The 26,073-nt window shown below is 38.9% G+C and overlaps 1 protein-coding gene across 6 annotated transcripts in view; it reads right to left on the bottom strand.

Moving 5' to 3' along the window:
- Positions 1 to 26,073, bottom strand: part of nhsl1b (NHS-like 1b) — a 194,202-nt gene that overhangs the window by 54,073 nt on the left and 114,056 nt on the right. Inside the window, exon 1 of one of the 6 annotated variants that reach the window (XM_057823081.1) lies at positions 21,701 to 24,052. The exons of 4 other annotated variants lie outside the window; for them this stretch is intronic. In XM_057823081.1, coding sequence (XP_057679064.1) covers positions 21,701 to 22,001 — 301 coding nt within the window. In that variant the 5' untranslated portion in view covers positions 22,002 to 24,052. Of the gene's footprint in view, positions 1 to 21,700; positions 24,053 to 26,073 lie in introns of those variants that run through there. One more of the 6 variants, XM_057823078.1, reaches the window with a different exon arrangement.

Below are 26,073 nucleotides of genomic sequence, written 5' to 3'. Positions count from 1 at the left end.
CTGAATGTTTTCCGCCATATATATATATATATATATATATATATATATATATATATATAAGTTGTAAAGCAATAAAACTGCAACAATAATGAATGAAATGAACAAAAGATTTTTTTTCCTAATGGGTCAAAATTATTTTTCAAACAGATCATGTGACTAGCACCTTAGACGGTCATTTGCTTTGCATATAATTAAAAAAAAAAAAAAAAAAGGAAGAAGAAGAAGAAAAAAAGGAGTGGAATTTTATTTTTCAATTTTTTTTTTCTTTGATTGAATTTTTTTTTTTTTTTGATTGAAGCAATTTTTGGGGGGATTGAATGATTCAGACACAAATGTCCTACCCATAATATGGCCCAAACACAAAAAGGATTGCTTCAATCAAATAAAACTTTTTCAATGAAAAATTAAGTGTTCAGATGCAAATTTTTCAATCTCAAATATTTTTACTTTTCTATTTTTAGTTTTCTATGATTGATGGTTTTTCTTTTTTAGAGTGAAGTGATTTTTCTTTTTGAAAATATATATTTTTTGAAGCAACTTATTTTTTGATTGAATAATAAAGACAAAAACGTCCGAGCCAAAATGTGGCCCAAACACAAGTCAACATTACTTGAATCAAAAAAGTTTCTTCAATCTAAATAAAAAAATTTCAATCAAAGAAAAATAGCTTTCACATGCATTTTTTTTGAGTTTCAAATTTATTTTTGCATTCAAAAACATGTTTTTTTGTTTGAAGCGACTTTTTTTTTGGGATTGAAAATATATATTTTGATTGAAGCAACTTGTTTTTTTTATTGAAGCAACTTTTTTTTGACTGAATAATAAAGACACAAATCTACCTCCGTATGGCTCCGCCCAGGGGATACAATTTTTGACTGGGGTAACTACATTGGCACGACACCGGCGGGCGTACCATATTCAATGGTTGACAATCTTGGCGAAAAGTATTGCCTAAGCAGCCTGATTTAGAATTCCCCTCAAGAATGATGAGAAACCAAAAACGCTCATTGTCAACTTATTATTATAAATATTCTTGTAAGTTAATTTTATTGCTGACACTGCGTTTCGGGGTCATCAACATGTTGTGCCCCCCCGCCCCAAAAGTCTAACTCCGCCTATGCTTGTAACAACATTTTAAAATGACTTGTTTAAAGGGTTCAGTGTCCAAACTGCACCAGCAAAAGGCAGGAATTAATCAATTATTTCTGTGTGGCCTGGTAGCAAAATGCGCCATGGACCGGTACCGGGCCCAGTCCTAGTGGTTGGGGTCAAAAGTGTGGCAGCATTTCAAGCTGGACACAAAGGCGAACACTGTTTCATGTATTCACAGTGCTTGTATAACACAACAACACGTCTTCAGCTCCACCTAAGGCACCCCATTTACTCCGGAAGCTGAGGAGCGATACTTGGGACAAGGTAAAATTAAGTTAATGTAGCCCTAATAAATTAGATTAACGTTACTGTACCTTGCTAACGTAACGTTAGCCCAGCAGAAGGCTACGTTTCTATTAGAGATGCCGATCGATCGGGTCTGATCACGTCATTTTCAAAGTATCGGAATCGGCAAAAAAATATCGGCCATGCCTTTTATTAATATATATTTTTTAATTAAATCGTTTTCTAATTGTATTTAACATTACAGACATAATATGTTACACTCACTCAATGTCTTTAGTTTAGGTTTAAGGTAGGGTTATCAAATTTATCCCGATAACAGCGGTAATTAATTTTTTAAAAAAATGTATCACGTTAAAATATTTAACGCAATTAATGCATGCGTTGCACGATCCACTCACGCATTGTGGTGCTCAATCTGTAATGGCGCCGTTTTACCTGTATAAAGAGATAAAAGCCAGCGTAAAATGAGTAGAGTGAATTTTGGCAGCCTTTGGAGCCTTTTTTTTTAATTGGCTAAAGCCTTACAATCCCTAGAAATATCGTGGGAAGCAATGTGGGGAAGCAAGGTAGCAATTGATCTTTTTCTTAACAGCTGATGTTAATTCCCAACGCAGACAGGATATATCAATTGGTAGCACTATGCACAGACATGGTTCCACTTCCCATCATGCATTTAGGCATGGCTATAGTATCATTTACTGAAAGCTCAACGAATACACTAGATGGCAATATTTAGTCACAATATACAAAGTCACAAGTCTTTCTACCCGTGGATCCCTCTCACAGAAAGAATGTTAATAATGTAAATGCCATCTTGAGGATTTATTGTCATAATAAACAAATACAGTACTTATGTACTGTATGTTGAATGTATATATTTGGCCGAGTTTTATTCATTTTTTTCTTAATGCATTGCCAAAATGTATATGATCGGGAAAAATGATCGGGAATGATTGGAATTGAATCAGGAGCAAAAAAAAAAGCAATCCGATCGGGAAATATCAGGATCGGCAGATACTCAAGCTAAAACGATCGGGATCGGATCGGGAGCAAAAAAACATGATCGGAACAACCCTAGTTTCTATTAATTATGACAACTGTCGATGGGTGGCTAGTATGTGGCTAGTCATTTCGGAGCTTAGCTCGCTGTCTAGCTAGGGCTTAGCACCAACGTTTTGGCGAGGACAGTACAATGACGTATAATACATGTTTTTGGATCATTTTTTTTCTTCATTTAGAGGGTGTTAAGGGGTATTTAAAGGGTTAATTCCAACTTACGCGGAAATCTGGGTACATCGCCAGCGCAGGAACGGAACTCGTTTGTAAACCGGGGACTACCTGTAATGATTAATCATTTGTAGAAAAAAAATAAAATCTATTAATAGCTAATATTTACATTTTTTGAACGATCCAAAAATAGTCACTTTGCCTGTAAAGGGTTAAAGGTCTGTCCACTGTAGTGTCCAAAAATGTTAACAAAAACAGAGGCGAAAAATTCACTTGAATATAAAATGAAGCTCAAGCAACGGTATCATAGTTGTGTTTTTTTCTGTATATATAGACATATAAAAACATCTATCATCAACATCTATTATTTAGAAGAAATACCAGTAACTAACTCATCCCTCCCCTGACCATCTTCCATCGCAACACGGTGAATGAAAGCGAAGCCTCGAGGGGGGAACCCGATCGCTTTTGGTCTTGTGTGATGAATAATCTATTAGCAAAAGAGCGGCTGTTGCTAGGCCAGCTCAAGGCCTTGTAAATTCAATAATGTTCCCGGCGCTGTTTAATTGATCTCGGACTTCAAATGGTCGCCATGCGTGACGTCGGCAGGAGGTTTATCAAGACCATTTTAACGCCAATAATATATGATTATATTTTGGGGGTTATACAGGTTAGACCATGTTTTATACAAATACAGCAGTATCTTGCGAAACTTGACTCTTGACGAGGAATGAAGCTGTCGTAAAGCAAAGCACACCGTTTCAATAGACAGCACAGAGTGGAGAAAGTTCCCCTGACTCCTGAATAAACAGCCACTCTCACCCAAACACATCAAACCCACACAGAAGGCCAACAACAAGTGACGGAGGGCTAGGCTGAGTAAACAATCTGTAATGACGCTGTTAATGATGGGCTAACATTTTAAAGCAGCAAATTACTCTGAAATTCCCAGCCCCGCCCCCGTTTGCATCCACCGTCCTCCGCTTCTGCCGTGACCTTTCTCTGACACCCAAAAACTCTCCCGCTGAGTCTCCGGTCAGACCTTCTGTCTGTAGCGCGCGTTCCCGTCACTGCCGTGCCAGTCCGTCAGCGGAGTTTTCCAACTCTGCGTGTGTTTCATACAGAAGCGCGGAGGGACGATTTTCACGCCTCAGGGTGATTTGCAGCCGGTTAAATCAAACGCCCCCAAGCGCCACGACCCAGCACCCCTTTTCTGGTCTTTCCGTCTGACCTGCTCCATTCATGCTGCTAGGATTCCTTCACACTCACTCAAGACCAGACGGATCTTGTAATAAAAAGCATGCCAGGCTAGTAGATGGTCATGCCAATACTGTCTAGCAGTGCTGTTTCTTTTTTGCAGCCCTTTTTCATTTTCGTTATAGTCTTTTGCACAAAAATACCTACTAGTGTTATCACTATGCACAGACCTTTGAAGGCTAAAGCAACGTTGCATATTCCCTAGTTCTGCAACAATTAATCGATTAACTCTGGGGTTTCCCCTAGGATTTTTTGAAGCTGTGGTGGTGGGCTGCATTGGAGTCGGACAGACTCACCATGTTGTGCCACGGTGAATTTTGTCTTTCTCAGCTACAGTACATGTACAGTGGGGCAAATAAGTATTTAGTCAACCACCAATTGTGCAAGTTCTCCTACTTGAAAAGATTAGAGAGGCCTGTAATTGTCAACATGGGTAAACCTCAACCATGAGAGACAGAATGTGGGAAAAAAACAGAAAATCACATTGCTTGATTTTTAAAGAATTTAATTCCAAATTAGAGTGGAAAATAAGTATTTGGTCACCTACAAACGCTTGATTTCTGGCTGTCAAAGAGGTCTAACTTCTTCTAACGAGGTCTAATGAGGCTCCACTCATTACCTGTATTAATGGCACCTGTTTTAACTCATTATTGGTATAAAAGACACCTGTCCACAACCTCAGTCAGTCACACTCCAAACTCCACTATGACCAAGACCAAAAAACTGTCAAAGGACACCAGAGACAAAATTGGAGACCTGCACAAGGCTGGGTAGACTGAATCTGCAATAGGTAAAACGCTTGGTGTAAAGAAATCAACTGTGGGAGCAATTATTAGAAAATGGAAGACATACAAGACCATTGATAATCTCCCTCGATCTGGGGCTCCATGCAAGATCTCACCCCGTGGCGTCAAAATGATAACAAGAACGGTGAGCAAAAATCCCAGCACCACACGGGGGGACCTAGTGAATGACCTGCCGAGAGCTGGGACCACAGTAACAAAGGCTACTATCAGCAACACAATGCACCACCAGGGACTCAAATCCTGCACTGCCAGACGTGTCCCCCTGCTGAAGCCAGTACACGTCCAGGCCTGTCTGCGGTTTGGTAGAGAGCATTTGGATGATCCAAAAGAGGACTGGGAGAATGTGTTATGATCAGATGAAACCAAAATAGAACTTTTTGGTAGAAACACAGGTTCTCGTGTTTGGAGGAGAAAGAATACTGAATTGCATCCGAAGAACACCATACCCACTGTGAAGCATGGGGGTGGAAACATCATGCTTTGGGGCCGTTTTTCTGCAATGCGACCAGGACGACTGATCTGTGTAAATGAAAGAATGAATGGGGCCATGTATCGAGAGATTTTGAGTGAAAATCTCCTTCCATCAGCAAGGGCATTGAAGATGAGACGTGGCTGGGTCTTTCAGCATGAAAATGATCCCAAACACACAGCCAGAGCAACAAAGGAGTGGCTTTGTAAAAAGCATTTCAAGGTCATGGAGTGGCCTAGCCAGTCTCTAGATCTTAACCCCATAGAAAATCTGTGGAGGGAGTTGAAAGTCCGTGTTGCCCAACGACAGCACCAAAACATCACTGCTCTAGAGGAGATCTGCATGGAGGAATGGGCCAAAATACCAGAGAAAAGCTTGTGAAGAGTCACAGAAAACATTTGGCCTCCGTTATTGCCAACAAAGGGTACATAACAAAGTATTGAGATGAACTTTTGGTAGTGACCAAATACTTATTTTCCATCATGATTTGCAAATAAATAATAACGGGTATCAGCTTACCCACATTATTGTGGTAACAATAATAAAGAAAAACAATAACAAAATAACAGCGGGCTACCATGACATGCGACTGCTATCTCTCGCTATATAGCCCGTTCTCCCATTCTTCCTCGTCGCAATCAGTCAATTTTATGTTCGCAAGAAAGTCGACGCACATTATTTACTGTTGCGGGCTAGGCAAAATGATGTGTCGGTCCAGATCTGGCCCCTGGGCCTCCAGTTTGACACCTGTGATCTATCGGTATCCCTGTAATTCATTGTCAATTGGCCTTTTCACGTTGTAAATAATCCAATTTTGTTTGTGTCTATGTGATTACCAAAGTAAAGTCTCTGGGCTTGATGGTTTCTGAATCGAATTTTTAATTTCTTATAGTGCTGAAACGATTATTCGATTAGAAAATAAATATTCGAAATAAATTTTGCTGCTTCGAGTATTCATTTAATTAAAGTGGCGTTGTAATGGTTTGTTTTGAAAGTGTTTGCATTTAGTTTTATTGATTTGGGTGGATACACTGCCCTCTAGTCTGCTTCATTTCACATGACTGGATCCAGCTGCTCCCTGTTAAGACCCAACATAAGCTAGGTTTTTGTTTGAGCTAATGTTTTTTTTTTTTAATGCATTTGTAATTTAGTTTAAAGGTATATTTAGCCTTTTAAAGGTATATTTAGCCTTTTTTACGGGAATATGTGTTTGAACTATTTGTTAGGAGCATTGTAAAACAAAAACAAAAAACGTTGGCATTTTATAGCATTTAAGTTAGCGGACATTTGCTTTGTAAGTTAGCCAGTTGTTCTTTTGTTGTACATATATCCTAATTTATTCATTTTTTAATACATTTTGAGGCTCAGGTCAGGTATTTTTTATTTTCCTTATCCGATTACTCGATTATTCGAACTAACTAGTTCATCGATTAATTGACTACTAAAATAATCGATAGCTGCAACCCTAATTTCTTAGCCTACAACTTTGAGAATGCGTGTGAATCCAATGTCAGGCTTTGAATGTCGCAGATTGTATCGAGAGAAAAACTGAACAAAAAGAAATAGACTGGCAGCAAAATTGTCACTTTGATGTGGCGGAAGCCGTTTTTGCTGAGCAGCCACGTGAGGGAGGACAGACATGAAGAGATAAAAAGCACAAAACGATAATAGACAGGTGAGAGAGAGATGGGAGTGGAGATACACACAACAAGGTGAGGCGCCATCAAGATAGATATCCCCCACAAAGACTGTCAAAGGCGCAGAGGAGTTGGCGGTCATGCCTAATTGTCTATGCTCTGGCGTCCGACCCAGCGGCTCTCCAGGAAACCGCTTTGAAATATGAGCTTCCTGACAATCAGGCCTCCTGTTACCAAAAATGTCCATGGGTTAATGCGACCTGCTGAATGTTAAACCATCCCTGAAAAAAACACGCAACCACAAAACGACAATGGAAAATTCAGTCAATTGTTTTAATCATAAGAAAAGGCAAAAATCTTTCACCAGGTCAGTATTTATAGCTTCGCTGTCAACAGCACACGTTTTACTAGCGTCCTCATTTGTTTGCCTCGTCTCTTAGCGCTTACTGTGTTTTAAGTGCGGAGTGGATTGGTCGCTAACCGCCGGCAGCCGCCCCTGGCAACGCAATTTTTTAAAATCCTAAAGCGAGAAAACCAGGACAACGCTCATGCACGCTGCCCCGTTGTGCTCCCGAAATCAGGACACCTGACAAATGTTTTACCCCTCCAGAATAATACAAATGGAGTCACTGCCCTTGCATGAGGTCACTAGCATGCAGCCGAGCCGTCTGTGCTAATATTGACTCAAGGACCGTCTTACATCAAGACATCGATACCCACTTAGTGGCGTACTCAGTGTGTGTCACTGATATATTGATGATCGTAAAGTGGGCCAGCACTCCACTTGCTTCCGCGTGTGAGGATATACATGTTATTGTTCCCGGGTGAGTGTGCGCCTACAGCTGTTTCTGTAGGAACAACTGAGTTCATCACGCACAACACCCTCGCCCTTTAATTGCAAAGGCGTATACATCCCGACCTACATATCTCGACATCAGCTCTTCTTATGTTTGTGTGTATGTAAAGAATTTCATGGGATTTGCAGGGTTTTGCCCATGGCTTTTCAGGCCAGAATTTTCTTTTTACTTGATTTCTATACAAAATTATTTAAATTGATGAATCAATGACAAAACTTTAGGGACTACAGGGTTTCTACAGCTTTTCTCAAGTTAAATTTAAGACGTTTTAAGACCTAATGCAGGGGTGGCCAACCCTGGTCCTCGAGATCCAGCTTGTTTTCCATGTCTCTCTCCTTTAACACACCTGAATCAAATGATCAGCTCATCAGCAAGCTCTGCAGTTGCCTGATAACAATTTTGATAATTTGATAATCTTCTCTAGCTCTATTATCCACATTTTTTCGGCGCAGTGGAGACTCCAAACCGTTTGACCGACCGGCACCGTTTCAATATCAAAATGACCGGAATTCCATTCGTTTTTAATGGCAAACATTTTCCTTTCATTTTCAATGACAGGAAAACATAGGTGGTTGTGATGTTTGACCACTTACCATTACAGCCCATCGACATTGAAGTGGCGCCTAAGTAAGTCAATACCACTGACAGCTATGTACGTCCATGCCATTGACTATCATGAATGTCGCTACTATTGATGCCAATGTACTGGATTCCATTGAGGCATATATAAATTGATTCCATTGACGTTAAAATTAGGGCTGTCAAACGATTAAAATTTTTAATCGAGTTAATCACAGCTTAGAAATTAATTCATCGTAATTAATTGCAATTCAAACCATCTCTAAAATGTGCCATATTTTTCTGTAAATTATTGTTGGAATGGAAAGATAAGACAAGACGGATATATGGTACTGTATTTGTTTATTATAACAATAAATCCACAAGATTGCATTAACATTATTAACATTCCTTCTGTGAAAGGGATCTACGGATAGATTCTTAAAGGATAAATGTGAGTTTGTATATTGTGACTAAATATTGCCATCTAGTGTATGCGTTGAGCTTTCAGTAAATGATAATGTAGTGACAAAATTAGAGGTGTCCCGATCCAATATTTGGATCGGATCGGACGCCGATATGGGCAAAAAAATGCTGATCGGTATCGGATCGGCCGACACGTAAAAATTCCGATCCAGACTTCCAAACCAGTTTTTTTGAAAATCCGACCCAGATTTTCCAGCGCACCGATATACATAATCCATTCCATTTTTGGCTTCGGTTTCCCTAAAATCCGGTCCACATTTTAAGGCACACCTTCAACACACTACATTACCGTCTCCCAATTTACCGAGAGACTTTATCTGTAAAAATGTCAGCTGTGTGGGATCATTTCACCTTAAATGACGACAAAGACGAAGAGGCAGAGTGCAACATATGCCACAATAAAGCCAAGCGTGGTGGTAAAGCTATAAGAAGTTTTAATACAACCAACCTAATCAAGCATTTAGCGACACACACATGCATTGAAAACTAGGTGCGTTAGTAAACAGCTGCCATCTTAAAGCAGGAGACTTCCCTTGTAGGCTGTTGTAGTGAACCTTCCAAGCGGACCTAATTAACTTTTTATCTAAAATACTCCTTGTTCTGCCCTTCATTTCACCATTTACCATGTGAATTTTTCGTTCCTGCTTTTATTTTGACAGCCGTCCGACAGGAAAGAAGTAGCGTGGCGGCCATGTTTGTAGTCGTTTCGTCAGTCCGCCGTTTGACGAGAGCTGGGCAGCATTGTTTACTGTGCTCACGCTATCCTAAACTTGTCGTGTTGTTTGCGCCTTCGTCTGTAAGTACAACATTTTTTATATATAGTATTTAGCGATTTATGTGCCATATTTGGAGCGTTTTGACCACCTTGTAAACTTTGGCACCTGCTGCATGCTTCATTTGCATATTAGAATATTGAGAGGCACTGTATGGGATTTGGCTTCGTATATATTTGACATATATAGCATATGGATAGTCAAACCTGTCAATCATTTTCGTTCTGTACATTCTCATTCTTTTAGTTTCACCTGGGTTCATTTTTGGATGTGACAGTGCAGCTAAATAAAAGCACCTGGAGCTTGGATGCTACTTCCTGACTCCCGCGTTCATTTTTTAATGGAGTTTGGCTTGCTGCGAACTTGTGTCCGCTTACACACACAAGGGGAGCAGTATACTCCTAAATCGGCAAAATCTTGACTTGAATCTATCTTCAAAACAGTTTTAAAACTTTCACATGTTAATAGTAGACAGAAGGGAAATTATGGAATAACGGGAACAATTTTAACAACTTAAACAGTTGATTCGCAAAGTTAAATTAATTGAATGTAGTTCAAAGCTGCTGATACAGAATGGGGACTGGAGTATTTTATTCACTGTTTTAAAATGTAAACTTGATACTGAAATAGTCGTTTATTTAAACCTGAGAGGCTTTGTATACAATTTTTGTAACTAATGCACGAAACATTAAAAGCATCTAATAGCTTGGGGGGTTTGTGGGATTTTCCACTGACAGTTTACAATATTATTTGCATGTTTTACTGACTGACTATGCCATTTCTGTTTGTCATTTATAATGTTTTGTGTTTGTCACTGAATAAACAGGTCAGTTTCTTGTTACCAACCATTGTGTGTTATTCAAACTCACCTAATTCAGCTGGTTAGTTGTTATCAAGAGTACTAAAACCTTTTTAAACATGAGTCTGACAACTAAGTAAGGAGGCTAAATAACTTTAAACATTAATACATGCTCAGATAGGCCGGTATCGGTATCGGCCAGCATCGGTATCGGATCGGAAGTGAAAACAATATCGGTATCGGATCGGAAGTGCAAAAACCTGGATCGGGACATCCCTAGACAAAACTGTTCTGCCCAAATGCATGATGGGAAGTGGGTAACCATGACTGTGTGTGCGTGTTTTTTTTTTGTATATGATGCAAAAAGCCTCAAACATACTGCTATCCACTGGTTTCAGCCAAAGGCGAAAGGATTATTTACTCAACCACACTTCGTATAATATGAAATATATGGCTGGGTGAAAAAAAAAATCTGCTTCTGTGTCGTGGAGAGCATGACACTCCTCCGCCCTGTTAATTTATTCAGGCTACGTTATTTAATCAAAATAACAAATGACACTTTTGATGAGAAATGAAACACAGAAAAGTTACATGCATCATAAATTTTAAGACCCAGATATAAAAATGCAATACTTTTTCAAGACTTTTTAAGGTATGATTTTCAAATTCATAAATTCAATGCTTTTAAGACTTTTTAAGACCCCGCGAGAACCCTGTACAAATGTTTTGGCGGTAAACGTCGTCACATGAGCACTGATTTGCCATAATTTTCAATTCACTGAATGGAAATAAACAATAACAAAAGCTTGAGGGAGCAATTGAGAACCCCTTTAAAAAGACTTTCCTTAAAGTTTCCACTTTTCTTCAAAAATCAGGACATATTGGTTCTACTAAAAAGGCTAATCAAATGTCCTAAGTACGTTTCGAACCAATTCCGAGAGCAACATTGAGTCGTATTCGAGGAGGTCTTCTGACAGAAGCCCGGCAACACACTGAGCTAATTTAGGTTAAGTGCCTGAAGGAGCTCAGGGGCACATAGCAACAAGCCACCTGGGGCTAACCTCCATCGTAGTAAGGGGGCGAGGGGGGCGTATCAATAGGAAATGGGTTAAAGCCCGATGCGACAACAATGTGCGTGTACGTGCGTTCATCTGCACTTCCTCCGATCTGACAAGCTAATTGACAATGGAGCATGTGACCCATTTTCTTCCTCACAGCTAATTTCTCAGTGGGTCATTACCACAAATGGAGGGGAGGCTGCAATCAGTAATTAACATGAGAAATTGAGCGATGACCACTGATTAAGGGGAAGTCGGCTAGACTATCTATGAGGCTAGCGGCGCTAGTTCAGTCGCAAGTTCTGGTGGACGCCATCGATTGGTGTAATCAGTCTAAGACGCATGTGGTCTACTTCCGTTGTCTCGGCATACGAACATGCTAGCAACACTTGTAGATCAAATTGTCTACGGTTAGCTCTAGTGCTGCAACGATTAATCGATTAACTCGAGTAATTCGATTCGAAAAAGGGCTTTGAATCAAATTTTGCTGCTTCGAGGATTCGCTTAATTAGAGTGGCGTTGTAATGGTTTGTTTTGAAAGTGTTTGCATTTAGTTTTATTGATTTGGGTGGATACACTGCCCTCTAGTGACAAAAGTGAATATGACACAACTTGTCTAACATGGCTGAATCCAACTGATCCCTGTTAAGGTTAACATAATAATATAATAAAATAATATAGGTATTTTATTTTGTATTCGCAAATAATGCTCTTTTGAAAGTGCGATCTTAGCAAGGAAAAAAATGTTATTGCAGGTATAAACACTTGTTTTTTTGTCCAATTACTGGATTATTCGAACTAGCTAATCGATAGATTATCGATTCCCTAAATAATCGATAGCTGCAGCCCTAGTTAGCGTGATGCTCAATCTGTTTTTACCATCAAGATAAGTAGCTTTGACTCGATATAATACTGTTGTGACTAGTGCTGCAACTAATAATCGATTAACTCGAGTAATTTGATTAGAAAAAAAGCTTTGAATCAAATTTTGCTTCTTCGAGTAATCGTTTAGTTTGAGTGGCAATGAAATGGTTTGTTTTGAAAGTGTTTGCATTTAGTTTTATTGGTTTGGGTGAATACACTGCCCTCTAGTGGCAACCGTGAATATGAAATTTAACATGGATGAATTCAGCTCTTCCCTGTTGAGGCCAACATTTTTGTTTGTTTGTTTGTTTGTTTTTGTTTGCGCTAGTATGTTTTTTTTTAATGCATTCGTAATTTAGTTTATAGGTATAATTAGCCGCTTTTTTGCGGGAACGTGTTTGAACGACTTGTTATCAGCATTGCAAAAAAAAACACACACAAAAAAAAAAAAAATAAACAACTAGCATTTTATATCATTTAAGCTAGCGTACTTTTGCTATACAAGTTAGCCAATTGATCTCTTGTTCTACTTAGATCCTTCGTTATTTATTTTTATATCGTTCGAGGCTAAGCTCAGGTATTGTCATTTATTTTTAAATGAACATGCAATTCTGCATAGTTTGAACAAAAACTTGTGAATCTTATTTTATAATAGCATTTAATGGTCTTCTGAAACTGGAATCTTAGCAAGACTTTGTTTTTTACATCTCCCAAAATTGCAAAGCTGCAACGCATTAAGTGTTCCTAATCTGATTACTTGATTATTGAAACTAATTAGTTGATAGATTAATCGACTACAAAATAGAGATGTCCTGATCGATCAGGTCATGACCGATCACGTCATTTTCAAAGTATCGGAATCGGCAAAAAAAATATCGGCCATGCCTTTTTTTTAATATATACTGTATATATTTTTTAATTAAATCATTTTCTAATTGTATTTAACGTTACAAACATAATATGTTACACTCATCCGGAGTCTTTAGTTTAGGCTTCAGGTAGGGTTATTAAATTTATTCTGATAACGGCGGTAATTAATTTTTTAAAAAATGTATCACGTTAAAATATTTAACGCAATTAATGCATGCGCTGCACGACCCACTCACGCATTGTCTCGCTCAATCTGTAATGGCACCGTTTTACCTATATAGAGAGCTAAAAGGCAATGTAAAATGAGTAGAGTGAATTTTGGCAGCCTTTGGAGCCTTTTTATAATTGGCTAAAGCCTTACAATACCTCTCCCTACAATTAAAAATATCATGGGAGGCAATGTGGGGAAACAAGGTAGCAAATGATCTTTTTCTTAACACCTTACATTATTTCCCAACACAGAGAAGATATATCAATTGGTAGCACTACGCACAGTCATGGTTCCACTTCCCATCATGCATTTGGGCATGGCTACAGTATCATTTACTGAACGATCAACAAATACACTAGATGGCAATATTTAGTCACAATATACAAAGTCACAAGTCTTTCTACCCGTGGATCCCTCTCACAGAAAGAATGTTAATAATGTAAATGCCATCTTGAGGATTTATTGTCATAATAAACAAATACAGTACTTATGTACTGTATGTTGAATGTATATATTCGTCCGAGTTTTATTCATTTTTTTCTTAATGCATTGCCAAAATGTATATGATCGGGATAAATTATCGGGAATGATTGGAATTGAATCGAGGGCAAAAAAAAGCAATCGGATCGGGAAATATCGGGATTGGCAGATACTCAAACTAAAACGATCGGGGTCGGATCGGAAACAAAAAAACATGATCGGAACAACCCTACTACAAAACTAATCGATAGCTGAAGCCCCGAGTTGTGACATATCCGAATCAGGCTCAACGTGTCTCCGGCCCGGGCTTCACCTTCAAAGATGGATTGGATACGAAGTGCGAGCTGTAAAACACAGCGTCCATTGAGGCTCGTGTGTCGGCCGTAATATGGAATACAAACACAGATGTGTGGACATATCTGCACATGCCTGCACTCAAAGGAGGTTCCCGTCGTGCTAATCCTGTGCTGAAACCTTGTCTGGGGAAAACGAAGAGACCCCCAAATCCACTTAAGACCCTCCCTTCCTCAGCTTCATTCTTTCATAAATCAGCCTGTGCCTGTCCATCTCCAAATGCACACCCACCTTTTATATCGTCTCAGCAATGCAATAATGGAGTTATTAATGAGCCACCGGGGAAGCAAATTCAAGACCTCAAATAGCGAAATGAAATTCCCACTGGCACCTCCTGCATCTTTTTGTCTTAGATAAAGGTACGTCTGCTGAGCGACAGGCACTTCATTCAATGCTAATTAGATTTGCTAATTAGCATAATCCCATCAGCATGTTAATAAATTGTGGCACAATTTCATTGTGACAGTTCTGCGATTAAATAAATAAATAGATAATCAACTTTGTGGTAGCCTAGGCGAGGGCAGCTGTTGCTTCCCTGTCTGATAACGCCACCTTGTGGTGAAAATAAGACAACTCACATCAACTCAAACAGCTCCTTTAGTTTCTGTTTTAAAACTTCCTCCTGACCCAACAGGGAAAAAAGGACGTTGCCATAGAGAAGATTACTCATCAATGACAATGTTTGAGAGCCTCTTTAAATCACTTTCCACCCGCTCGCTCTTGTTCCTTTTGTAATCACTCCACGGGGGAACATGAGATTGTGTTCTCTAGGCTTTGCTTGGCTCTCTTAAGGCTTAATGGAACCTCCAGCTGATTGGGGTCCGAAAGGAGTCCGAGTCACCGGGAGTCTAACAAATGTACTGCAGTACTTATCAGGAAAACACGTTTAGGTTAAATTAAGACCAGGCTCAGACTTGATTAAAGTTTGATTAAAATAAAACAGAAAACAGCCATTTATGTGTTTATCATTTGTGGTTCTTCTACTCACAATAGTACACTCTATCTACCTCCACCGACCTCTAATGAACGTCATTCATCTGTGAACTGAAGGGAATAGAATCCTTTCCCATATTTACTGTTTGTATGACTCTAACACAGCAGTCCCCAAATGTTTTTTTACACCAGGGACCGGTGTAATGTGGCCCTTTTTTCAATATGTAGTAGAAAATGACAGTTTATGTCGGAAAACACAAACAAGACTGAAAAAGCAGTTTCTGCTCTTGCTCTTTAAAAGAAACGGATGTATTTTAAGCCAAAACAACTGTTGTGTTTGATAGAGCAATTTGTCTATATGCTGCCATAGCAGATTCATGGCGCATTACGCCCCCGAACTATTTTTAATTTGTCCATTTTACACTGAAAACCCCCGTTTACAGACGTCGCGCCACGGCTTTTGTTTCAACCCAGCCATAAAACGAAGGTAATTAATTATATCTATTATTCAAAATGTCGGTTGTTTTTAGCTTAGAATCATTAATTGATGTCTCATATTTCGTAAAAAAAAATAAACAACTTTAAAAAAAATTATTCACTCGCATATTTTTAACTTTTAAACAAATGACGTCACAATGAAAAAAATGGCGTCTGTAAAAAAGTCACGGATATCTACCTCATAACTATCGCTTATTTGTAGAGATGTCTGATCACGTCATTTTCAAAGTATTGGAATCAGCAAAAAAATTATTGGCCATGCCTTTTTTTTAATATATATTTTAATGAAATCGTTTTCTAATTGTATTTAACGTTACAGACATAATATGTTACACTCATCCAGAGTCTTTAGTTTAGGCTTAAGGTAGGGTTATCAAATTTATCCCAATAACGGCGGCAATTAATTTATTAAAAAATGTGTCACGTTAAATATTAATGTATGCGCTGGACGGTCAACCCACGCATTGTCGCGCTCAATCTGTAATGGCGCCGTTTTACCTATATGGAGAAATGAAAGGCAGCGTAAAATAAGTAGAGAGAATTTTGGCCGCCTTTGGAGCCTTTTTTTAACTGGCTCAAGCCTTACAATCCCTCTCCCTACGATTAGAAATATCATCGGAAGCAATTTGGGGAAGCAAGATAGCACTTGATCTTTTCCTTAACACCTTGTGTTATTTCCCAACGCAGAGAAGATATATCAATTGGTAGCACTACGCACAGTCATGGTTCCACTCCCCATCATGCATTTGGTCAGGGCTACAGTATCATTTACTGAAAGCTCAACAAATACACTAGATGGCAATATTTAGTCACAATATAAAAAGTCACAAGTCTTTCTATCTGTGGATCCCTCTCACAGACAGAATGTTAATAATGTAAATGCCATCTTGAGAATTTATTGTCATAATAAACAAATACAGTACTTATTTACTGTATGTTGAATGTATATATTCATCCGAGTGGTATTCATTTTTTTCTTAATGCATTGCCAAAATGTATATGATCGGGAAAAATTAATGAGAATGACTGGAATTGAATCGGGAGGAAAAAAAAAAAAAAAGCAATCGGATCGGGAAATATCGGGATTGGCAGATACTCCAACTAAAACGATCGGGATCGGATCGGGAGCAAAAAAACATGATCGGAACAACCCTAGTTAAAACTAAGGCGCGGAGTTTGGCCTTTTGGATTTGCGCCAGCCCGGGTCGTTGGAATTGCGCTCGCGAGGTTCTGGCGGTTCAGCTGGCGTGGTTCTGGGAGTCTGGCTAAAAGTTCAAATTCCAACAGAACCAATACACTCAATTAACACCACTTTTATGATAAACTGCAAAGTAAGCTTGCTTTACTGTAAAACCGACGCGTACAACCAAAGATAAATACTCAAACCGAACCACAAAATCCACCCAAAAAGCTTGGAAGCTCCACAAGGAACCCACCAAACTAGATTACTGCCCAATACTTGTCAATGGTGGCTTGATTTGGTTTAGTGTGATGGAGCAGTTGTGCCTCTTTAGTTTCTAACCATCCATTAAGCTTCTAACGAGATCAGAGTGACGCCCCTGTGCCTGTCTGTTCATGGGACAGCTTGCAATTAAGCGGTAAAATACCATTCACCTTCTTTAAGTGCTGTCCAGAATCTACTTGACACGTTTAGACATGCGGCATATTCTTGGTGAAAAGGTGCTAGTTAGTAAAGGCGAAACAGAAAAATGCAGAGCGGGTCGCTTTGACGGGACCCGAAATTTTACAGTTGAATGATTTCCACTTCACCCCCGACCCCCTCATTCCACAAAGTGTGGAATCTCCTCATTACCCGCCGTGTCGTGCTCCCTTTTCTATTGTTCTGCCAACAGACTATTTGGGGGTGGAATACTTATTTTTCGAGTGTCACTGTAGGAAGGCTAAGAATAGGCTGAGAAACTTCTTGACCTTGTTTTTTCTTGTCTTGAGACAAAGACCTTTGCTTGTGTTGTCCATACAATTCGTCCTATCTGATTTCCAAGAACCCTTCCTGCATCCAATCCATTTCATTTGCCCTCATCTAGTTATTCCCCTCAGGTGCTATCCCCGAGGGAGCTGTTGGCACTGATTGCTCGATAGCTGGACCTGCCTTCCTTCTATTGGATTAAGAGAACAGAGGGGGTCCGACACCTGCTCCACCCTTTAAACTGACTGTCACAGTTCCTACCCAGAAGAACCGTAGGGTTGCGAGTTAAACACAAGGGTATCAGGAGCAAAAACCTCTTGCGTCTTTGTCTACGGAAAGCCGTCTGTTCAGGGGTGCGTAGTCGCAAAGTGACTGTGACGCCTGATTCCACCTAAAGAGCCGGGACAATACTGTACTGATGGCGGCGGCATCTTGAGCTGTCACTCCAAGTTAGCTAGAGCAGGCGTGAGCACAGAGGCTGTCACGCTAAATGCGCAGGAAGAAAGAATTTGGAAATGACCAAGTAGTTCTGTTGAAAGGAGGGGTAACCTAAAAGTTAGATAGAGGGAGAAGCGTTAGCATGAAAACACCAATGCATGATAGCGCCTTAATGGAGTTGCGGAGGTGAAAGCGGGGCACCTCCGTGACCCCGATGTGTCACCCCTTGACACAGATGCAGATCTGAACCATCACCTCCAGCTGTAAGCTTTTGTCTGTGGTTCCCAAGAGAAACCATCCCAAGGGGCATGAGTTGACATAAATATCGCGATGTCCATAGAAATACAATCAGAATGTACCCTGAAATCCAATATGTAAAATTAACAGTCTACACCTTGCATTTGCAGCAGTTCTCTAAGGACCATCGCGTTTGTGCTCAAGGACCCCCATTCTAACAAGGCCACACCAAAGAGCACGGGTGTCAGAGGTCACAAAGCCAATCTGCATTGACGCCGCTCAACACACTACACTAGACAGACGGGCTACTAGGGGGATGGAAATCACCTAATGGGAAGAGACATAGTCCGGCTTGGGGAAGAGCTAGCGACACTTGGTCACTGTGACACACGGCGTAATTATTACCTGCAAGAGCAACACTTCAGGTGACTTTAAGACTCCAGCCAGGACAAATACTACAATCATTCTGGTAGTAAACACAAATGTCAGGCTAATGGCGACTGCCATCTGAGTAAGCCAGCCACAGAAACACTTTAATCACAGGGTATTTCTGTTTAAACGTCTACTGTAACTTAGGGCTGCAACTAACGATTGTTTTTATAATCAATTTATTGGCCAATTAATTAAACTATTAATCGATTAATTGGATAAATGTTACTTTTTTCAATTACTGTAATTTTCGGACTATAAGCCGCTACTTTTTTCCCTTAATTTGAATCCTGCGGTAGTCCAGCGCAGTTTATTTGTTGATTCATTTGGGTTAAGAGGTAACACTTTAATCGACGATGGTGTCATAAGATTGTCATAAGACCGTCATAAATATGACATGACGCTATCATGGGCATGAATGCTTATGACAGATGTCATTACTCATTAAGTATCATCCAGAAAATTATGTCACTAACTTCATTTATGTCCAGGTCGGATCTTTTACATCCATTCCAATGTGAGATAATTTGCCGGATGACACAAAATGACATCTGTTGTAAGCATTCATTACTGCTCATGGCAGTGTTGTGTCATCATTATGATGGTCTTATGACAGTTTTATGGCACTACTGTCAAATAAAGTGTTACCAAATACCATAACTAGCAATTAATGAAACAACTATAACATTAACTGAAGAAATAATTAGCACAGAAAAAGGATTTTTGATTGTTATTTACATCTTTAGCGCTGCAATGCATGCTAGGAGGCATGTTGGATGACAACAGGGTTGACAGCAGGTAGCAGCAGAGGTTGACTGTCTCCTCCAAGGGAATAGTGATGGCCAAATGAAGCTTCTTAAAGCAATGAAGCTTTGCAGCTAATTTGTTTAAAGCTTCATGGTGGTTCATTTGGTCTTAGACAGGTCTTACGATGTCGCTGTCAAGTCAAATTTTACCGGCTAATATATTTTGGTGTATATATCCCGTTATACAGTGAGGACAGCTGCGGCTTATAGTCCAGAGCGGCTTATCAATGAACAAATGCCATTTTCGAGTCAAATTTGGTGGGTGGCGGCTTATAGTCAGAAAATTACGGTACCTTCACAGTTTAACTCGAGGCATGTTGTAAGAAACAATGAAGACAAAATCTCAAAATTCTCACAAAATTTCAAAGCACACTCTCTTGTATGACAATTTACAGTTTGAATGGGAGTTTGTGTCGGCTTTAGGGTCGAGCTGTTTTATGAATGGGTTTATATGTGATAGTAAAGAAATTTACTAACAACTTTACTATCTAACAATAACTTAAGTAGTGCTGCAACGATTAATCAATTAACTCAAGTAATTCAATTAGAAGAAAGCTTTGAGTATTCGGTTCGTTTTCTAAAGTGGTGTTGTAATGGTTTTAGGGCTGCAGCTATCGATTATTTTAGTAGTCGATTAATCGATGAACTAGTGGTTCGGACACATATTCCCACAAAAAAAAAAAAAAAAGGCTAAATATACCACTAAACTAAATTACGAATGCATTAAAAAAACATTAGCTCAAACAAAAACTTAGCTCATGTTGGTCTTAACATGGAGCAGCTGGATTCAACCATGTGAAATGAGTTATGACATATATGTCACTGTTGCCAATTGCCATTATAGGGCAGTGTTAATAAAATTATATAAAACAAAATGTAAACACTTTCAATATAAACCATTACAACGCTACTTAATTAAACGAATACTCGAAGCAGCAAAATTTAATTTGAATCTTTTTTTCTAATCGAATACTCGAGTTAATCGATTAATCGTTGCAGCACTAAATGGTTTGTTTTAGAAGTGTTTGCATCTATGTCTTTGATTTGGGTGGATACACTGCCCTCTAGTGGCAACAGTGAATATGACAACTAATTTAACATGGCTGAATCCACCTGCTCCCTGTTAAGACCAACATTAGTTTTTGTTTGAGCTATTGTTTTTTTTTAATGCATTTGTAATTTATTTTATGGGTATATTTAGCTGTTTTTTTAGGTAATGTGTGTTTGAACGATTTATTCAGAGCATTGTAAAAAAAAAAAAAAAAGAAAGTTAACATTATATAGCATTTAAGCTAGTCGATTTTTACTGTGCAAGTTAGCCAATTGTTCTTTTGCTGTACTTAGATCCTCCTTTATTATTTTTTCTTAATACCGTTTGAGGTTAAGATCAGGTATTGTAATGTTTTATGTTCCTAATCTGATTACTTGATTATTCGAACAGTTCATCGATTAATCGAATACTAAAATAATTGAGAGCTGCAGCGCTAAACTCAAGGCTAATATGCTTCACCAAAACACAATACAAACGGATGTTTAGGACACTGATTAGCATAATTGCTAACTAGCTTAGCCCTCCGTGATAAATAGTAATGTCTCATTAATACAAACAATTCAATTGGCTTCTATTTACTCAGCTTGGAAGGAGGCACAGCACATCTAACAACACAAAAGACAATCTAACTCTTGACATTTCGTAATATTATTGATTCAGCAACCCAGCATGAGTGTAGCAGTAAACTCTCTCTCTTGCTCTGATCACTGGCACACGCACACAGCCTCACATTACCCACAAACAAGGAGCCAAACGGGACTGCTCATAGTAAAAATCGATTGTCAAATTCGTTGGGAACCAATGTATTAATCGATTTTAATCGTTTAGTTGTTGCAGCCTCATTAAGAAGCTTGTTTAGATAGTAAGACGTCTGAAAATTGTTATAATTTCAAGAATTTAGACAAGTTTAAGGTGAAGAAGGTCCTAAACGTTTCACTGGTTTTAAAATAGTTGTTGATTAATTTGCTAATTGATTAGTTGTAATTGTTGCACCTCTGCTGTAAAAGTTTGGAAATTACAGATTATTCTTGCAGTAAACACAAATGTCAAGCTAATAGCATCCCAAAAATAACTAAGGTTACATGTCTACCAGAACTGACAAACAGCATCTGATACTGCTATACTTAACTGTTTCGTCCAGAAACACAAACGGCAGGCTACCTAGCAAGTTCTTTTCTTGGACAGCCTCAAAAAACTTATCAAACAAGTTAGATGTCTACTGGAACTAACCACACCACAGTATCTAAACTTAAGAATCTTGCCTCCTGTGACTATACCTTTGTCATCGTGGCTGATTTGACTCTTTCGTGACGGACTTTTATCGAGAGGTCCGAGCATAGGTTGGGGTGTCCAGAGAGAGTCCTGCTTTTGGTGGACTTTAGACACGGAGAGCAGACGTTTGCGGAGGCAGCCCTCGCTCCTGGGTGGCCTGGCGCCGGGGAAGGCCTCCGACTGGAGTCGGTTCCCCATCTTGTCGGAGAACGGAGCTTGCCTCTCGCCGGAGGGGTCCTCATAGCAGGCCCCGTGCCAGCAGCTGACCACCGGCGCCGAGGAGAGGCAGTGCGCATATGTGATCATCCCCAGCTAAGACCTTAACACCAATCAGTCTCCCACCTCCTTTGGCCTACGCAGACCCCCAACTCCTCCCTCTCTTTGGAGCTTCCACTTGAGGTGGTGGTTGGTACTTTTTGCAACCCACTGGGGACCACAAAACCCCGCCAACTTGGGCTCCTCCTCTCTCTCCTCCTACAATTTTTGTCCTTCCGCTCCCGCTCTCAGGGGATCCTATTGATTTGCATTGATTTGCTTGACAAAGGAAGCTTATGTGCAGGGTTAGGGTTACAAGATTGAACGCCACAACAACTATCCACCGCAACTATTTTAGCAGTGTGCTATCAGAAAATCCTGGCCGGCTCTCTCAAGCTCCTAAAAACGACCACAAAAATCCAGATTGAAAAGATCCAAAACAAATGATTATAGCTTGGTTGAAACCAAACTTCTGAACTGATCCGCGCATCAGTGCCTCTGATACCGGCAAGTCAGCTATTCATCTAAGACGGAACTCCTGTCTTCCCCACCCTACCTCTCCCCAATTCCTCTGATTCTCAACACTGCTCATCTAATCTGGATTATCCAGCCTCGACTCCAGCAGAATGCACTCAACACAGATGGACGCCATACTGGTGGTAATTACCTACTGCCTCAAAAACTGGGTTGCCATTTGGTTGTCAGATGGTACGCTAATGACACCAACTGATGTGTTGGTGGGGGATCCGACATCAAACCCCTGCATGTACGTAAATAGCTGTCGTTACTACATACAGGTACATCAACTCAGATGATGTCACACACAAAACAATAGCTGTCGGTGGACAAATAAGTGTAACTGTAGCCGTATGATTCACAGATGGGCGTCGTAAAATAATACCTGACACCTTAGCAGGGACACACAGCAGATTAATAGTGAATAGCTCAGCATTGGACCGTGACTGGTGGTAGCATCTACTGTGTTAGGTGAGGATGAGGGCAGCTGGTTAGTGGGGCATAATACCAGGGTTAATAGGCAGTGCTTGGGGGAGGAGCCTCCCTCTAGCGATGGCAATAAACCATAAGTGCAGAGGTAAGCTGTCAAGCAGTGTATGGATAATAGCGGAGGGAAAATATGTGTGCTAATTAAAGGGAACCACGGATAGAAAGACTTACGATAAACATTAGTATGAGTTAAAATAATCTGATAATAAAACCCCTTTTGATGTTTTCGTTTTGATAAAAATTGGAAAATTAGTTTAAATGGTAGGTCGCCATTACTGTCGACGTCGCAGGGCGGTGACGTCACTGGAGCACGCTACCAGGCTTTCAGAGTATTACTAGCGACATGAACATGTCATCTTTTCAGCCCTTTCGATTTGAACCCGAATTAAACATTACTAAGCATGACAGCTAGGCATGTGCCGGTTACCGGTTTCACGGTTTACCGTGGTGTGAAAACGTTGCGGTTTCAAAACCGCTAAAATTTTCCGTCAGACCGTAGTACGGTATTCGCTTTTTTCATGTGTCAAAAATGCAACCAAAAGTGGCTTGGCGCGGCAGCGCTCACCCCCTCCCGCTTGTTGCTGTGTATGAAAGTGACGCTATCGGCTAGACAGCCAGTGAACCCAAAAACAAATACTCCAAACATAAGGCGTACTTTTCTTCAATTTATTGAGCTCTCAAATCGTGGTAAGTGGAATATACAAAATGAATACATTTAAAACGTTGTACAATTGTGTTTTTCCATGTGTGAGTAGCTTCAACAGATTAGCACCATGAAAAAGTTCACCAAAAACAAAACACACATTTTCCTTTCAAATTCAATATACAAACACATTAAAAGCTTACAAAGACGAATGTTAGCCTAGGCTTAGCTGGGAGAGCAACTTCGTCGAGTGTTACACCCGCAGAGTGAGAAAACGAGCTTGATTCGCTTGAATGAAGGGGAAAAGGGGATAGCATCAAAGATCGCTAATTGCGAAAGATGCTCTTGCCCTAAGCACAAATCCACGTTCACTGAATCAAGGAGAGGTCTCACACTCAATGTTTTTTTTTTTTTTTTGGGACATTTAGATGAAACCTTTCCACAACAATATTTACACTTTAAATTAGCTTATACATTTTTAACTAACTTATTAACTTTTAAATTCTTTGTTTTTAACAAATAGGCATGACATCATGTAGACTAGAGCTGACACAGTGGCTTAAAATGGTGAAACTTCACTTGAGCTTTTCCACCCTCAAAAAAAGTCATGCAGTAGAATTAAAAAAAAAATTATTCAGAAGTGTTTTTACTTTTTTTATAGAAATTATTTTGTTCTTGCTCTAATCTTGAGCAACTTGAGCTGTGGCTGTGGGTATAGTCGATATTATATGTTTAAATTTTATTTAAGTTTTTTTTATTGATAATTTATTTTAACAATATATTCATGTTCCAATTTGCAACTATGTTCTGAAAAAAAAAAAAAATCATGTTCAAAGGAAAAAAATATTTTTTTAACCCATACATCTCAAAATAACACATTTTGGAGCTATAATTGCAATACCGTGAAACCGCGGTATTTTTGCCCATGGTTATCGTATCGTCAAAATCTCATACCGGCACATGTCTAATGACAGCACTGTTGATATTTCACAAAACGAGCAACAAAAGCAAAATGAACAGGAAAGACAGGATGAGACTAGAGTAGGACAAAACCAGTGTTCTGCCAAAATGTGCTACACCTGCAAAATGTCCAACAAGAGGCAAATCTGACACCCAAAGTACTACCGTGCACTTTCAGCTTGTTTTGTTTAGATACATACAGGCAGAACATACCAAAGATGCCATAAGAAAATACTTACATGTAGTAATATCAAATAAGGATGGTTTAAATACGCTATGTGACTAATGTGGTCAAAAGATCAACAATCTGCTTTAAAGCTACAAGAAAACACAATGCTTAAAAGTATGAGAGGGAAACACATCCAGAAAGTATTTTGAGGCAATGAGGGGGTACGAAAAGACTAAATAAAAACACAAATAGTAAGTAATGACCGTTTTTAAACGATGTGCGCATGTGTTGGACGTCTCGCCGTGTAAAAAACTAAGGTAAGCAATGAAGGGATTGATAATACAAACTGTCATATGGCAGTAAGTCAATATCAAGGCAACCTGCCTAGGATCGGTTTAAAGATGCTGCTGATGAGGTGGAATTGGATGCCAGTCATTATACTAGCTTCGCTTGCTAGCTAGCACAGCTATTCTGCCAGTCCAGGCCAACTACGTCATCACCCCGAGCGTCCATTGCGCGCATATAACATGGCGCCCTCCGTAGGTCAAAACATGTACTAAATATGATAGTTTTTTAAATCAATGGCAATATTTTATTTGTTTCCAATAACATATTTAGTATAAAAGAACAATTGTGGCTTATTAGAGCCTACAAGTCAAAGCAATTGATGGATTAGCATATGAATTGACAACTATTTTGACAGCCGATGAATCGTTTAGAGACATTGTTGTCCTGCAAATTGTCCAAAACCTCTTGAAAGCAATTATTCTTATATCTGTCAATTTTTTAAAATATATTTTCATTTTTTTAAATGATAAAATGGAGGAAATAGCAAACATTCTCTTTTTTATAATAATGCCTTTAGTAATTATGTAAATATTATGTTGAGGCATAGTTACCCAAAAAAAACAAAAAACCTTTAGTTAAATTCTTGTTCTTAAATGTTTAAAATTTATTTATTAATAATTATTTTAAATTAAGGAAGAAAAAAAAAAACAGTAAATATTCTCAAATTTCTGTAGTCTTCGATCTTTCATTTAGGGCTACAGAAAATTTATTTGAATTTTATTTTAGTGAGAAACATGATTACTCCTCCTTTTTTAAAATTTACATTTTTTAGTTTAAAAAACAAAACAAAAAGGGATACAGAAAAGGAAATATTTTTATGTTTTTTGATTAAAAAAAGGGGGAAACTAATTATTGATTTTTTAAAAATTAATTTTCCCTTTTTTATTTTTAAAAAGAACAAAATATTTTCTTATCTTTTTTTGTTTTTTGAATTAAAAAAAATATTTTTTCACTTATGTTTTGGAAATTTATTTTTCTTTTATTGAAAAAAAAAATAA

The sequence above is a fragment of the Corythoichthys intestinalis genome, chromosome 19 (assembly GCF_030265065.1).
Source record: "Corythoichthys intestinalis isolate RoL2023-P3 chromosome 19, ASM3026506v1, whole genome shotgun sequence".
Taxonomy (NCBI): Eukaryota; Metazoa; Chordata; class Actinopteri; order Syngnathiformes; family Syngnathidae; genus Corythoichthys; species Corythoichthys intestinalis.
Note: the sequence above shows the minus strand (reverse complement) of the source record. Positions and strands in the feature narration are given on the sequence as shown.